This window comes from Conger conger, chromosome 11 (genome assembly GCF_963514075.1).
Source record: "Conger conger chromosome 11, fConCon1.1, whole genome shotgun sequence".
Taxonomy (NCBI): domain Eukaryota; kingdom Metazoa; phylum Chordata; class Actinopteri; order Anguilliformes; family Congridae; genus Conger; species Conger conger.
In genome coordinates, this window is record NC_083770.1 from 13813153 (window position 1) to 13828282 (window position 15130).

The 15130-nt window shown below is 43.2% G+C and overlaps 2 protein-coding genes across 2 annotated transcripts in view; both read right to left on the bottom strand.

The window, feature by feature from the left end:
• Window positions 1-501: 501 nt before the first annotated feature.
• LOC133139930 (uncharacterized) overlaps window positions 502-15130 on the bottom strand; it is a 131804-nt gene continuing 117175 nt past the window's right edge. Inside the window, exon 11 of the mRNA XM_061259420.1 lies at window positions 502-1254. Coding sequence (XP_061115404.1) covers window positions 1095-1254 — 160 coding nt within the window. The 3' untranslated portion in view covers window positions 502-1094. The remainder of the gene's footprint in view (window positions 1255-15130) is intronic.
• LOC133139866 (protein unc-45 homolog B-like) lies at window positions 10297-12845 on the bottom strand. Its single transcript, XM_061259312.1, has 2 exons — window positions 12694-12845; window positions 10297-11181 (listed from the first exon to the last, which is right to left on the bottom strand). The coding sequence occupies exons 1-2, from the start codon at window positions 12832-12834 to the stop codon at window positions 10921-10923; spliced, it is 402 nt and encodes a 133-aa protein (XP_061115296.1). The 5' UTR covers window positions 12835-12845; the 3' UTR covers window positions 10297-10920.

Sequence of the window (15130 nt, forward strand, 5' to 3'; positions counted from 1 at the left end):
ATTGCGTTTAAATGTATACTGCTTCAGCCTTTGGCAAGCTACTCAGAAGGGGGCGGCAAGCGACTGGTAGCTTGAGAGCAACGTGTTGGGAGACCCATGGTGTAGGACTTTTCCTTGGCAACAGTATTAAACCAACCAACAACATTAAATATTAAGAAGAGCTCTTCCATTTCGTTGAGTTAAATCAAAACAATGTCTTCTAGTGCTCATGGACTGATAGCCCTACTGGTAGGCAATATTACCCCGGCTTGTATTAGGGGGCCGGCCTTTATTTGTCCGAATCGTCCGAATTAGGCCAATTATATGAACTAAGTATAAGGATTTTAATTAGTTAAATCGGCCTGTAGCATAGTGTTTAAGGTACGTGACTGGGACCGGTCGGTGGTTTGATCCCGGTGTGTTTTCTCCTTTTTCTGGATATATGCATGTGCAGAGCGCAACAAATGTATGCCCCCTTTGAATATTAATATTCCCAATGATCAATATTCAAAGACAATCCACCACTCTTCTCCTTACTACAGATTGTTTATTCATATCTCCCCCCTTCAAGTTACTGTCTATGCAGATACATGTTCTCAAAACATTCCAGCATGATGTATACGCAGGGGCCTGTGCAATTAACTGCGCGTCTGAGAAATCTATCTTATCTTGTTTTAAACTCCCTATTTCCAGGAAGATAATCCCCATGCTAGCTTCCGTCATGAGGTCTTATTTTTTGGGTTCTGCACGTTCTCAGGCACCAAGACAAGATAGTCCAGAACACACAGTTAATGGCCGTGGCCTTGGAGGCCCATGGTACAGACAGGGAGAGACATCTCCACTCACACAGTTACAGAAAATAATATTATAGCACAAAGCAAGTTATGGTACTTTAACAATTATGTATGATCTGGATCACTCCAGCATAAGCAACTAATAATAGGATAAGTATATTGTGGAGCTAAAACATGACCGCATGTACGGGGGCTCACATGAGAAATGAAACTTAAGAAAACAAAGGAAACAGTGACCCCTGAGACCACTCAGGGGCGTCAAACATAAATAAAAGGCACAATTCTTATCAAACATGACACCGATGGTCCCTGACCCTGGTGTCACACGGCCGATTCCCCATCCTTTCCAGGCCCCTGGGTGACATTTCCATTCGCATGACTTTGAAGAGGAATCTTCTCGTTCTCGTTCCCGGCGTTCCCATCAGGAGGCGCAGTGTTCTGAGGTCCCGTCCCGTCCCGTCTTCGGCAACACCTTTTGAACCTTAGGAAGAGCCAAAATGACATTTTCTGTAAACTGACAAATAAAAAGCAACTCATCATTGGGAACATGCACACACTCCCCTCTGATTGGTTAATGTAGAGTTCAGTACAGTTCAGTTAGTTAAAGGCAGTTGGAATAAGCAAAGCAAGAGGGTACATCTGTGAAATACATGCTGGTGCCAATAAAGTTTGACGTCATTGGACTATTGATTGGAATCCATGACAACCTTAAGACACAAAGCTCTTCACACACGGACTAATCCGGCCCTGTTGGTCTGCGCGAGAGCCGAGTAGCTATGCTCCTGTGGCCTCTGCAGGCTTTTGCGTCCTGCCTTACTTAGCTGTTGCACCAGGGGTGCACAATGTACCTTAGTTTTAGTTTTGTGACCGCTCCATAAGACACACTTGTTCTACCCCGTACATGAGCACGGTAAAATCTTTAGGAAACAAAAGTGTGACGTACTGAAGGTATACTTAGCTAAGAACGTTTCGAGAAACGCGCTGAAATGTTTAGGTAGAGCTTAAGGTACAACTTATGAACAACATAGCGTTAAAAAGGCTTCAGGAAATGCACCCCAGTCTCTGACCCTCACCCCCTACAAACTGGAGTCCCGCAGGGCTCAGTTCTTGGTCCTCTCCTCTTCTCTCTATATACCATGTCTCTTGGTTCTGTTATCTCTTCACATGGCTTTTCTTACCACACTCACGCCGATGACACTCAACTCTTTCTTTCCTTCCCCCCCAATACCCAGGTCACCACACAGATTTCTGCCTGCTTGGCTGATATCTCTGCGTGGATGACTTCCCACCACCTGAAACTTAACCATGGCAAGACTGAGATTCTCTACATCCCTGCTAAATCCTCTCCGACATTCAACCTCTCACTGATTGTTGATGACAAGACCATGAATCTTCGGGTGACTCTTAATAACAGCCTTACCCTGGCTCCACATGTATCCTCCACTGCCAGAACCTGCAGGTTCTTTCTGTATAATATACGCCGCATCCGTCATCTCCTGACGGAGAAAGCCACCCAGCTCCTAGTCCAGGCGCTTGCCGTTTCCCGCCTGGATTATTGCAACTCCCTCCTAGCCGGTCTCCCAGCTTGTGCCATCAAGCCCCTCCAGCTGGTACAGAATGCTGCAGCCCGCCTGATCACCAGTCAGCCCAGGTCGGCTCATGTCACCCCGCTCCTCAATGGCCTCCACTGGCTTCCTATTGCCGCAATCAAGGCCCTAGTGTTGGCATTTCAGGCTGCTGAGGGGACTGCCTCATCTTCCATACAATCCTTACTCACTCCCTACTCCCCAGCTAGACCATTCTGGTCTGCCAGCTCTGGTTGCCTTATGGTTCCCTCACTACGAGCACCTGGCGGTCGAGCTGCATGTTCACGCCTGTTTTCCATTTTCGTTCCTCAGAGGTGGAATGACTTGCCTACCACTGTGAGGACAGCAGAATCCCTCCCCCTATTTCGACACAGACTAAAAACACACCTTTCCAAACTTTACCTTAGTCCTCCCTCCTGATTCCTGATTCCTGACCCCACTCCCCCTTTTCCAATATCCCTTTTGTGTCAAAAAAAAGTTCACTTACAATGACTATTTTTGTTTAGAACAGTGCTTCATGTGTATTTTACTAGTTATGGATGTTATACTTTAGCTTGTGGAAGAACCTATGCGCTTGTAAATTGCTTTGGATTAAAAGCGTTTGTCAAATGACTAAAATCTAAATGTAAAATGTCTACACACAAACACATGTGTTCTCAGTCACTGCATTGATGGGAATTTGTAAACTACCAATTGCACGAAGGACCTTTGGGAGAACAAGTAGTGGGAAATTTAACTTGACTACTGTGTTGGGCTCAGAGAACGGAATTAAGTGTTTACTCGTTGGCGCTTTACGGAGGTATTGGACGGAATGTGCTTACTCCATTGCCTGAACATCCAAAGGAAAAAAAAGAAGAAGTTATTTTTTCTGGACGAAATTATAACAATGTAAGGCCACAAAGTTACTAACAAACAGTCATGCCCTCAGGGCATTTGCAGTTGCACTGCTTTAAAATAATAACTTACCGCTCTTACCAGTCTGGGAACCGCGACCTTGTGACCCTGCTTGGCACGGCTCTCTGCTCAGTCAGGTCCGTGAGAACACGTCCGTGCCTGGGGGCATTTTCAGTGGCTTCGATAGGCCTAATTGTATCCTAGTGTGCTATCCTATCAATAACATTTGTTTCAAATCGTCTGATGAATTCCTCAATGCCCCAGCATATGAAACAGTGTTTTTGTATATTTGAACTTCTTTGGCTTGTTTCTGCACATCAAGATTGGCGGTAGTGTGAGTTAAGGAACAACACTGCTGTTGTACCCTTGAGCACGGTGCTTAACCTGCCTGGCTTCAGCATGTATCCAGCTGTGGGGGATGCAGAAAGCTGTGTAAATTGCTCTGGATGAGAGCATCTGCTAAATGGCTGTAATGTAATGCTCACATTCTCCATATGTAGCACTCTGTTCTCTTCCACTATTACAGCATTTACTCATAGCATCATTGCCATATGCTTTCTCTCCCCTTACATTGCTGTGCCATATGTCCCATTCTTTGACATTATGGATCTGTACTGCTGTGATGTATTGTTTTTAACTCTGGATTGCTAAATCTCCTGTCTGCACAATACTGTTCACCATTGTAGGAATTTGGTAGACTTTAAGTAAAACTTTAATCCGATATTCAGGTTGACAACAATGTATTAATATAGCAAAAATAGTCTTTAATTACAGTATGAAGCAAACCGGGTAAAAGCAAGGCAGTTCAATTACAAAGTCATGTTAGAAAGGAATGAGCTTTTATGCCCCAAACCTCCTGAAGTAAAATTACATTTACATTTACATTTTTGTCATTTGGCAGACGCTTTTAATCCAAAGCCATTTACAAGTGCATAGGTTCTACCACAAGTCAAAGCATCATGTCCAGAACTAGGAAAATACACATGGACTGCTGTTCTAAACATATAGTCGTAATCATGAGTGCAATTTTTCTTGTTGTTTTTTTTTGGGCTGTACTCAGCATCCTTTTTGTGTTGTTTTATTAAAGGTAGCAAGTCAGAGCCGATACATCCAGTAACGCCAGTACTGATGCTGCTGTGGCTCCCTTGAAAATCAGGTCCCAGTATGTGTCTTGGTAGTTCCCCTTTATTCCTGAAGGCCCCTTAAGATAGTTGTGAATTCTCAGAACCAATCCCTTCTCACCTGCATTTATTTTAATAATCTGTGATTTTAATTGTTGCTCTTTTTCTTCGAACCTTAAAATGTCAATTCCCTGGTTATGGGTATGCACTTTGTTGTACGTCGCTCTTGATAAGAGCGTCTACCAAATGCCATTAACGTAATGTAATGTAATGTAATTTCAGGTAATGAATACTGGTTGTACAAATTCTGCGTATGGATCTTCTAAATTTAGTTCTATTTATTTTTTTATATAATATAATCTCCTGCCCCCAATGTCAATTGGATAGTTTACCTGAACACAGAATGAATTGATTGGTGGTATATCTTTTGTAGTTATTTGTATTCATGCAATATGTGTTGTTTCCTGTGAGTCTTTGTAATCCGATTTTACAATCTCTGTTGAGATGAAACAGTCTAAATTGGTTGAATTAATCCAGCCACTTCCTAAACTTGGTTTAAATCTATCACCTGAACACATGATTACATCTTTCCTGATGTCACAGCCTTCTAAGCTTTCAACTGCTACCATCCTTGGATGTTGCTCTTGCTAAATACAGTCATTATTCACCTTCCATTCACTTTGTTTCTGAACTAGCTCTTGTCCAATAACATCATAACAATAACATCAAAGGCTAGTTGCCTTTTCAAAAGCACGCCTTCCCCTCAACTACTCAGATCTGACTCTTTACCCCATTCCTTCTGAGTCTCAGTCCATTTCTCCATACCACCCTCAGGCTCCATACCGTCTCAACTACCTTGCTTGATACTCCATTTTGCAAATCCACCCAATGCAGTTGTTGTTTTCTGAACAATTATTTTGCAGGAAAATCATCCAAGCCATACCGTCATACTGTTTTCAAGAGGTTTTGTCTACCACAATGTGTCACATTCACACCCTCTCACACTCTTTCATGTCACTCAGGGAGCATAAAAACAGGGGGAAGATGTGGTTTCTCCCTGATAACAGCAACCACTCTCTCACTGATAACTCACCCCCTATCTAAAGCTACACAAAAAAATCCAGATCAGACACTTAACATTAGATCCTGTCGCTGTCGGCTTATTTCCCAGATTCTGAAAAGTTTTTGAGGTCAGCAGGTCAGGCAAGCAGGACTGACAATGTTTTGTGAACACCTAAGAGGAGGTATACACTGAGTAATTGGGCTACATCTGTGAGGAAAGGGGAGAAAGTGGAGAGTGGGCTTAACCACAAGTCATAGTACAAATCTGAGTGCAGGTGTGGCTGTTTTGTTGCACCTGGGTTAGGTCTTACTATACTCTCACACAAGAGCTGTGTAAGGGCAGTGTAAGGGCGGGCTTTTACTGGTAAGAGCAAGTATACATAGCAAAGGTTCTCTGTTTATTAATGTGTATGCCCCTAAAATAGACAGGGAGAGAGTAAATCTCTTTGAGTAGGTGAGGCAGGAGGGCGCCAGTTTAAGTCCTGAGGTATTTCTGGTTGTAGTGGGGGACTAGAACTGCACTTTGGACTTCAGAAGAGACAGGAGTGGGGTTGAGCCACATCTTGGACCTGTGCGAGTCCTAAAAAATAAAGTGCAAGCCAGCACATTGGTGGACACATGGATTGGACACATTTGGTTACAGCACATACTGGAAGTTTAATGTAAAACTTCTGGATGATGCCTCCTTTTGTTCTGGTTGTGGGGAATTTTGGGCCAGGAGGAGGCTGAGGAAGGCGGAATTTGATTATATTAGTCAATGGTGGGGCGGCACGGATGGCGCAGTGGGTAGCACTGCCGCCTCACAGCAAGGAGGTCCTGGGTTCGAATCCCCGTCGGCCGGGGCCTCTCTGTGCGGAGTTTGCATGTTCTCCCCGTGTCTGCGTGGGTTTCCTCCGGGTACTCCGGTTTCCTCCCACAGTCCAAAGACATGCAGGTTAGGCTGATTGGAGAGTCTAAATTGCCCGTAGGTATGAGTGTGTGAGTGTGTGAGTGAATGGTGTGTGTGCCCTGCGATGGACTGGCGACCTGTCCAGGGTGTATTCCTGCCTTTCGCCCAATGTATGCTGGGATAGGCTCCAGCCCCCTGCAACCCTGTTCAGGATAAGCGGGTTCAGATAATGGATGGATGGATGGATGGATAGTCAATGGTGGGACACCGGTAAGGCCCATATAAGACATTTCTGGAGGAGCGTGCTAGCAGGTTTGGAGATCAGCATCAGGGACATTGAAAGTGAGCTAGCGCAGAGAGACAGGGCAGGACTCCAGCAGAATCTGGTTGAGCTGTGCAGGGATATGGGTGTTTTTATAGCATAAAGCGAATGGGGCTCTAGTAAGAGCGAGAATGCTGAGGGAAATGGATGCCCCCAGCTCTTGTTTCTTTGGGCTGGAGAAGAGGACGTGTAAAAAAAAACGAATGCATTGTTTACGGTCGCCTAACGGTCACGTGACCTCTGTTGAAGCAGAAATGCGGGGTGAAGCCTTCCGTTTCTATTCCATGTTGTGTGGGGCATGTGATGATCTGTGCACTGAAACATTATTAGAGGGGCTCCCTGTGCTGACACAAACACAAAGGGCTGAACTGCACCCTCCCATAACATACGAGGAATTGTCAAAAGCAATATCCCAAATGGCTCCTGGACATGGATGTGCTTTGTGTTGTGCGTGAGTGTGTCGAAATGGGGGATCTACCTCTAAGCTGTCGACGTGTGGGGCTGTCCCTTTTGCCCAAAAAGGGTGACCTGTGTGAGCTAAAGAACTGGTGGCCTTCAGGCTTACTTTCTACCCATTTACAAGGCAATAGCAAAGTGTCTCACCAATCGACTTAAAAAACACATTTGTGCTGTGGTGCACAAGGGCCAGTCTTATGGTGAACCAGGGAGATCTATGCTGGATAACCTTTTTCTTATAAGAGACATTCTAGATCTGTTTGCTTGATGTGGCTTAAACTTTGGAGCCATTTCATTTGACCAGGAAAAAGCCTTTGATAAAGTTGATCATGTCTATCTGTTTAAAGTGCTGTCTGCCTTTGGTTTTGGGAAAAATTTTCTTTCTGTGCCTGGAATGTTGTACAGTGATGCTACCTGTCTCATAAAGTGTGTGTGTGTGTGTGTGTGTGTGGGGGGGGGGTGGTCTAAGTACACTGGTACTGGTCAGTTGGGGAATTGGCCAGGGCTGCCCATTGTCAGGACAGCTCTATACTCTGTCAACAGAGATGGTTTGAGGATATTCAAACCACTCTGCCAGACAGGGTGGTTTGAGTATCTCAGAAACTGCTGACCTCCTGGGATTTTCACACACAACAGTTTCGAGAATTTGCAGAGAATAATTAAATAATTAAATTATTTTTCTCAGTTAATCATCACGAATGACCTTGAAACCATAAAAGGCTTTACATGGAAATTTAAACCACACCTCTATTGTGTTTGCAGAAAAATAGATCACAGGGGGTTTGTGCACCTCAGGCAGGCCTTAATAAACCAGTTTACATGTCAGCTTTTGCAGACGACATTACAGTTCTGGTCAGGGATGTTAAGGCCTTAGCAGACAGTATCAGTACTTATCAGAGAGCTTCCTCTGCCAGAGTTAACTGGGGTAAGAGTGAGGCAGTACAGTGTGGCCAGTGGGGACAGGACATGCCTCCTCAATTACCACAAGGTCTTCAGTGGAACCAAATAGGGTTTAAGCTTCTAGGGGTATATCTGGCAGCAGAGCAGTGGGTTAATAAAAACTGGGAAGGGATGGTCCAGGCTTTTGAGACTAAGCTCTCAAAATGGCTGCTTTCAGAAATGTTTCCACCACTTCCTGGCTGCAATGTGAGTATGTAGCTCTGTCTCCACCACTTCCTGACTTCAGGCTTTCTTCGATGGCTAGGGAGGAAACGGGGACTGGAAACGCTTAGTCAAACGATTGTCTTTGTCACATTTCAATTTAAGATATGTTTTTTCAAGGCTACATGATAACCCCAAAAACAGCCACATTAACACAACAAAACAACTTGTCACCATTTTAATAAATTCTGAAAAATCTGTCCTACGGTACTACGATGATAAAATTTAATAATAATAATAATAATAATAATAATAATAATAATAATAATAATAATAATAATGATAATAATAAAAAAGAAATTATTAAAAAAGAAAAATAATAAAAAAGAAATTCTGATGATCATATTGGCCCTGGTCCATATCTTTGTATGGCAGGTAGCCATTGAAATTGTACTTCTCTCTCTGGTCTTTCAGTGCACTGCGAACCATTATTTTCTCACAGTCCCGCTGGCACCCCTCCCCCCACAGGAACTAAACCTTTCTCACAGAATATGGACACTGACACTGAAATTGAACTTGAACGTGCGCACACAGACACACATACACACCCTTTCTCTTTCTCTCGCTTTCTCTCGCTTTCTCTCTCTCTCTCTCTCTCTCTCTCTCTCTCTCACACAGATAAATAATTTATTTATGTCCACATAAATACGCATGTATGCAATGGACATAAATACTCTCAATGCAATCAGATGTTCTGAGTCAGTTACAGTACATAAGTGCCTAATTGGCAACCACATTATGCATACACCCTCTCCCTTTCTCTGGTGAATCCCCACATTGAAAAAGGACAGTGGCTTCTCCGGACCCCTGCTCCGCCAATTTCATGTGAGAGCTTCATGCTACACCCACACCAGCAACCCGCACAAGGAACCTGCCAGGGGATGCCAGGGGAACAAGAGAAAGAGGTGCCAGTCCTGCCCTGCCGTCAAGGACAGAAAACCAGCACCGCTTGCTACAGATGTGAGAAATACATCTGCAAGGAGCACACTCAAACAATCACATACTGTGACTCATGCATGTGAACACACACACACACACACACACATATACACACACATACACACTCAGACTCAGACTCACACACACACACACTCACTCACTCACACACACATATATACACACATACACACACACTCACACACACACTCAGACTCACACACGCTCAGACATACACTCACACACACACACATACACATACACTCACACACACATACACACATTCACACACACCCACACCCACACATATACACACACACACACAGACACACACTCACATACACACACACACACACACACACACCATTTTGTCCCAGTTCAATGTTCAATTTGAATGTGTTATTTTGAACACACACACACAATCTTGTTCATGATCATGTTCAATTTGCTATTTTGAACAAAATAAAGTTTGGTTTCATGAAAAATAAAGGACTTTTGACCTGTCTTCTAACATAGATCTATACGGGTCGATTTTGACCTGTAACACCACAGATGTCACTATGGTTACAAATATGAAGTTCTAAAAAACCCACAAGCAATTTATTATAGAAAGTCTTTTCTAATATTAGTCTATTATAATAATTATTACCTGTTGTCTTCACTATAGGAAATATAATGAGTGAATTTAAACCTTTTTTTAACTGGAAACGTGGTCTTGGGACCATAAAAATACAATTTAAATCACTGATTATGACTAAATAATATTGTTAGCTCTGGTTATGAATGCATAATAAGGTTATAAAAAATAAGTATTTGGTGTTTTGGGCTGAGATAAATCATGGGTCAAATTTGACCCGCAACAAAAAAGGGTGTGGGCAACTTTCTAACACATTAGGAAGGTTAAGCAGCAAGTTCCAAAACCAAAACAAAATAAAGGAGAAAACCCCAAAAAACAATGAATGTCGGTGTGCGTGATTGCTATCCGTATCACACGTTTATTAAAGTAGAGGGAAGAGAGATGGTTTTTAAAAGATCTTTTAGAAGAGTGCAAGGCCACTGTTATGTATGCATTTTCAAACAATTTAACTGTGTCCATTTCCCTTAGGTTATATTCCCTGAGCCGGGGTTGTAACAGCCACAATAATCAGCTGTAATAATCAGTCAATCCCTCAGGGCATTTGCTCAGAGAAACCTGTGCTCATGCTGCCACACCCTCTCACCCACTCACCCGCTCAAAACTCATCCCTGACCCACCTGTCTCAGACATAGGTGTTGTCCCACAAGCACTCAAACACTTCTCTTTTTTTGCAGAGCATACACTTAATTCAACACACACACCTTTCAAAATAAAAAACACCTTCAGAATGAGAAACAAAAATGTCTTTAAATAGTATCCAACACACAGAACAATAGCATATTTTTTTTCAACCATTCAAAGGCCTTCCTAACAAATAAGATAGAAAAGGAAAAAAATTAAAGTAAATACATTTGAGAGCTTATCGCATATGGATTTGTGAGTTGCAAAAGACCCATATTTGGCTTCACCTAGAAAAACATTCAGTCAGTCCAGATTCATTACACTTCCTGTTTTTAAGCGGGCCAATTTCCAGTGGAGATAACGGGCTTTGTGGTCTAACCACGGGGGATCAATTTGATGGGCAGCCGAGTTGTGGTACATTCCAGGAGTGAGGCAGCTGCTGGTTTCAGAGACGCCTCCATTTTAGCTGAATGGCTTGATGATACCGAGGTCCATGGCGCTGGTCAGACAGGAGCGGGCGACATCTATGACCTCCTGCCGCTTCGGGCTGTCCTCCTGCTTACCGATCACCGTCAGGATCTCCAGAATCTCACTCTCGATCAACTTTTTGGCCAGCTCCGGGTCAGCGTTCATCATGTTGTACACAATGACCAGGCCCCTGTGCTGGATCTGAATGTTGTCATGGAGACACAGCCTTTGCAGGATCTCCAGCCACTGGACTGTCTGTGGGGGGTGAGGAGGGCAGAGGAACACTTTGTCACTCATAGCATGTTGGTCTTAACCCTAGATTAACCCTGGTGCACAACATCAGCTCAATGGAAGGCAGCAAATGTGCAACCCCCAAGGTTATTTGCATAATGCCAGGCCTAAAATAAGGCAACAACTGTATCATAATAGGGTGAAGACAGGCATTCTTTTTAGAAGATGGAAGGCATTATTTTTCCTCAACGGAGGCAGGTTATTAAAATAGGGTCAATATTTTTTATACATGATCTAATCTGTGGATATGCCATATTAATAATGGCTTTTCTCAAGTCTTTGAAATAAGCAGAGGGCTTTGGTGATATTAAGATGAATTAAATGAGTGGACCCTTTCCAAAGAGACTCTTCACCCTCCACATGCAAAAGGTTTGTAAAAATCATTCACTGATTAGTGTAAGGGAGCAGGGGTGGGAGACCAAGAGCGACCGGGAAGGGATCACAAAGTTACCAACGATAAGTTGGATAACCACTGAAATAAGGGAGGGATATAATAACAGAAAGCGGGAGAGAGACTCCCTGGCGAAATGCCCACTGAAACAAAACCGGTCAAACAGGATGAGTGCAAATGAGCACTAGATTTTTTTGTGTGGAAAAAGGGAACCAAGCTCCCCGGCGATTCGCGAAACCAAACTTCCTTGCAGTTCCTCCCACTCAAAGGAAGAAAGGAAGTGACTTCTTGATAAGAGCCATTCATGTAATGTAATGTAATGTAACGTAGATAGCTCTCCACGCAGCTGTCTGTAATCGGCCATGATCTGCCAGACTCTAGAATTTGCAGAGAATAATTTTAAAAAACCTTCCAGTGAGCAGAAATGCCTTGTTAATGAGACAGGTCAGAGGAGAATGGCCAGACTGGTCGAAGCTGACAGCAAGGTGACAGTAACGCAAATAACCAGTGGTTTGCAGAAGAGCATCTCTGAACACACAACGTGTTAAACCTCTAAGTGGATAGGATACAGCAGCAGAAGACCAATACTTCAAAAAAATAAGTTGAATAAATACCTAATAAAGTGCTCACCGAGTGTATATAAAAGTGGCCAGAATTATGTAAAAAAATGTACACAGTACTTATGTTCTCTCTATGTTTCATTTAGTGAAACATACTAATCAATATCTATGATTTTTACAGACCTTTTGCATATGGGTCTTACTTCTGTGGGACCCAAAAACAAAAATGTGTTCTATCCAAAATAAAACGTGAATATACCAGTCTGCCCTAACCCGATATACCAGTCCTGTTTCTGTTGCAATTACATTTTACGTGTAGAGGATGCTTTTATCCGGTGCGACTTTCACGTTTATATAGGGTTACCACACCTCCAATTTGAGTCTACAACCTTGGACTTCCAAGCCTGGTTCTCTCACCATTATGCTACATTGTCAGCTGCAGTATTAGCTTGGTCTGCACAAACAGCGTCATAAATGATACCCAGTCCAACTGAAAGTAATGGGGGAGGGAGGGGGGGCACATACCACCAGGGTGATCTTGGTGCAGAGCTTCTTCTGGGCGGCGGTGAGCATGGCGAGGGCTCCAGCTGCAGCCCTCTGGAGCTTGTCGTCGTCCTCACTGCACAGGAGAACCAGCAGTTTCAGCTTGTCGTTGCCGTCCTCCATGTACCTCTCCTGAACCTGGTCGGGGCGGTGCATGGTCACACAATGAGAACCGCATTGGGTCCGTGGAACTACATTACATTAATTTGGCAGCAGCCCGTATCATGAAACCAGAACAAGAAAAACACGCTCACAGGCATCTAGCTGCATCCAGCTGTATAACTCCTCCTATTTCCTGGACAGACAGCCGCCTGTCTGTGATATTGAAGTGGTGTGCCTATTGTGTGATGTTGAAGTGCTGTGCCTATTGTGTGATGTTGAAGTGATTTACCTGTTTCGTGATGTTGAAGTGATTTACCTGTTTCGTGATGTTGAAGTGATTTACCTGTTGCGTTAAAGTGTATCGTATTGAAGTGCTGTGCCTTTTAAGCTGTGTGGGCCTCCTGCTTCAGGATATCTGCCCATGTCACAGAACAACTCCAAACGAAGGCAACATGCCCACAGCCTCACAGTTACAGTGTCACTACAGTAAGTGTTCCTATGCAAATTGTCCTATGTTGGCATTGTAGCCAGAGGCTAAATCAGCTGCCGTTCACCTCTTTGCACACCACCAGTTTGCACATGCACTCTGTGGCTGCCTGTTGGATCTGGTCATGCTCCTCAAACATGTAGTTCTCTATATCCGGCAGAGCCTTCTCCTTCAAAATCTTCACCCTGTAATTCAGTGACAGAGGTCGCTGTTCATTCAATTATCTGTGAAACATAAGAAACTCACCCAAGCCTACTTGCAGTTTTGGGCTTTAAAACCCAGTTTAAAAAATGAGGATGCTTGTTATTAACAGTTATTAACACCAGCCCACTGTTGTATAGCTGACAGAAGTTATTATTAACACCAGCCCAGTGTTGTTTATCTGACAGCAGTTATTAACACCAGCCCAGTGTTGTTTAGCTGACAGCAGTTATTAACACCAGCCCAGTGTTGTTTAGCTGACAGTAGTTATTAACACTAGTCGAGTATTTAGCTGAAGGGAGACACTGATCATAACTCACCTCAGTTTGTCATTCAGTCCAGCCAGGTTAGTGAGGCTCATGAGAGCCTCGTAGTTCTGTATACCATCTCTGTCTGGGTGAAGCAAACTGACGAGCGGGCGAACCACTTCATAAATCTGATTGCATGTGTTAGGGGAAAGGGGTGGAGGGGTATAAGAGGGGAACAAAAGATTATTAAAAGTCTTCATTTAACTGTTGTAATTGTATAATTGTACAGTTGTATACTGAACTGTACAGAAAAAGAGAGAAGGGACAACAGTAGCTACAAATGGCAAGTGAACAAAAAACGTAATTATACTGAAGCAATCTGAATTAAATGGAATTTCTTTTGCGTGTAAGTGACCGAGGGTAAACTAAACACAGTGAGTAAGATGAGGAAAATAATTATTTTCAGGTTAAAATCTGAGTGTGTCTGTAATAACTGAGATTAAAGCTAAACCATCACGGCACAATGTAAGTCTTGGCTGAGCAGAAGATTCTTTCAGATAGAGGCAGTGCATGAACAGAATGGGAGGTAACTGGTCTGCTTGTTCATTGAATTTACATACTCTGAAAAGACACTTGTCTACTGATAAATGTACTGAGAAACAGATGTGCAAAAGTCATGGTTTCGCAATAGTATGAGAAAACAATTACCTTAAAAACTAGTCAAATATTAGACAGGTTATGCTGTTATTTTAAGGAGGTCCGCCTTAACTATCAACCACTGTGGGAGATGGGGAAGCTCTGAATAGCTGCTAGACTACTGCGCTTTCCTACTGCACGAGGCAGTCTGCCTGGGAGAGGAAGTAAGATTCAGTTCACTGCCACACATTGCTGAGTCATGCTGTTTTGACTTTCTTCTTACATTATACACATGCTCCATGCTCAGCACCACAGTGATATTTCAAAATGTTTTTAAAAATCACCCACAGTTTAAGGAATAGATAGTCTGTGCTAAGATCCAGCAACATTCACTCTGCATCCAGGGGTCTGCATCACAGAGTAGGGTTACTGGGTTCGCTGGATAACTACACTTATGGGTGCAGTATTTCCTTCTTTGGAAGTTTTTAACCCCTAAAAAGTCCAGAATTGACATTGTGATTATTGTTGGTACATTGCAATAAGGGTTTTGTAAATATTTTATCAGTAACCTGGCTTGAGGTTATTATTGTCTTCTGTTCTTCACTCTTACACGTATTCACAAATAATTGAGAATTTGTAGGAGCAAATCACACATTTTGAAAGGGAAGATTTTAACAGTGAATGTTGTGTGACAAAAAAATCCATTTTGCGACGGATTACAGTGCTACCCACTGCACCATCCGTG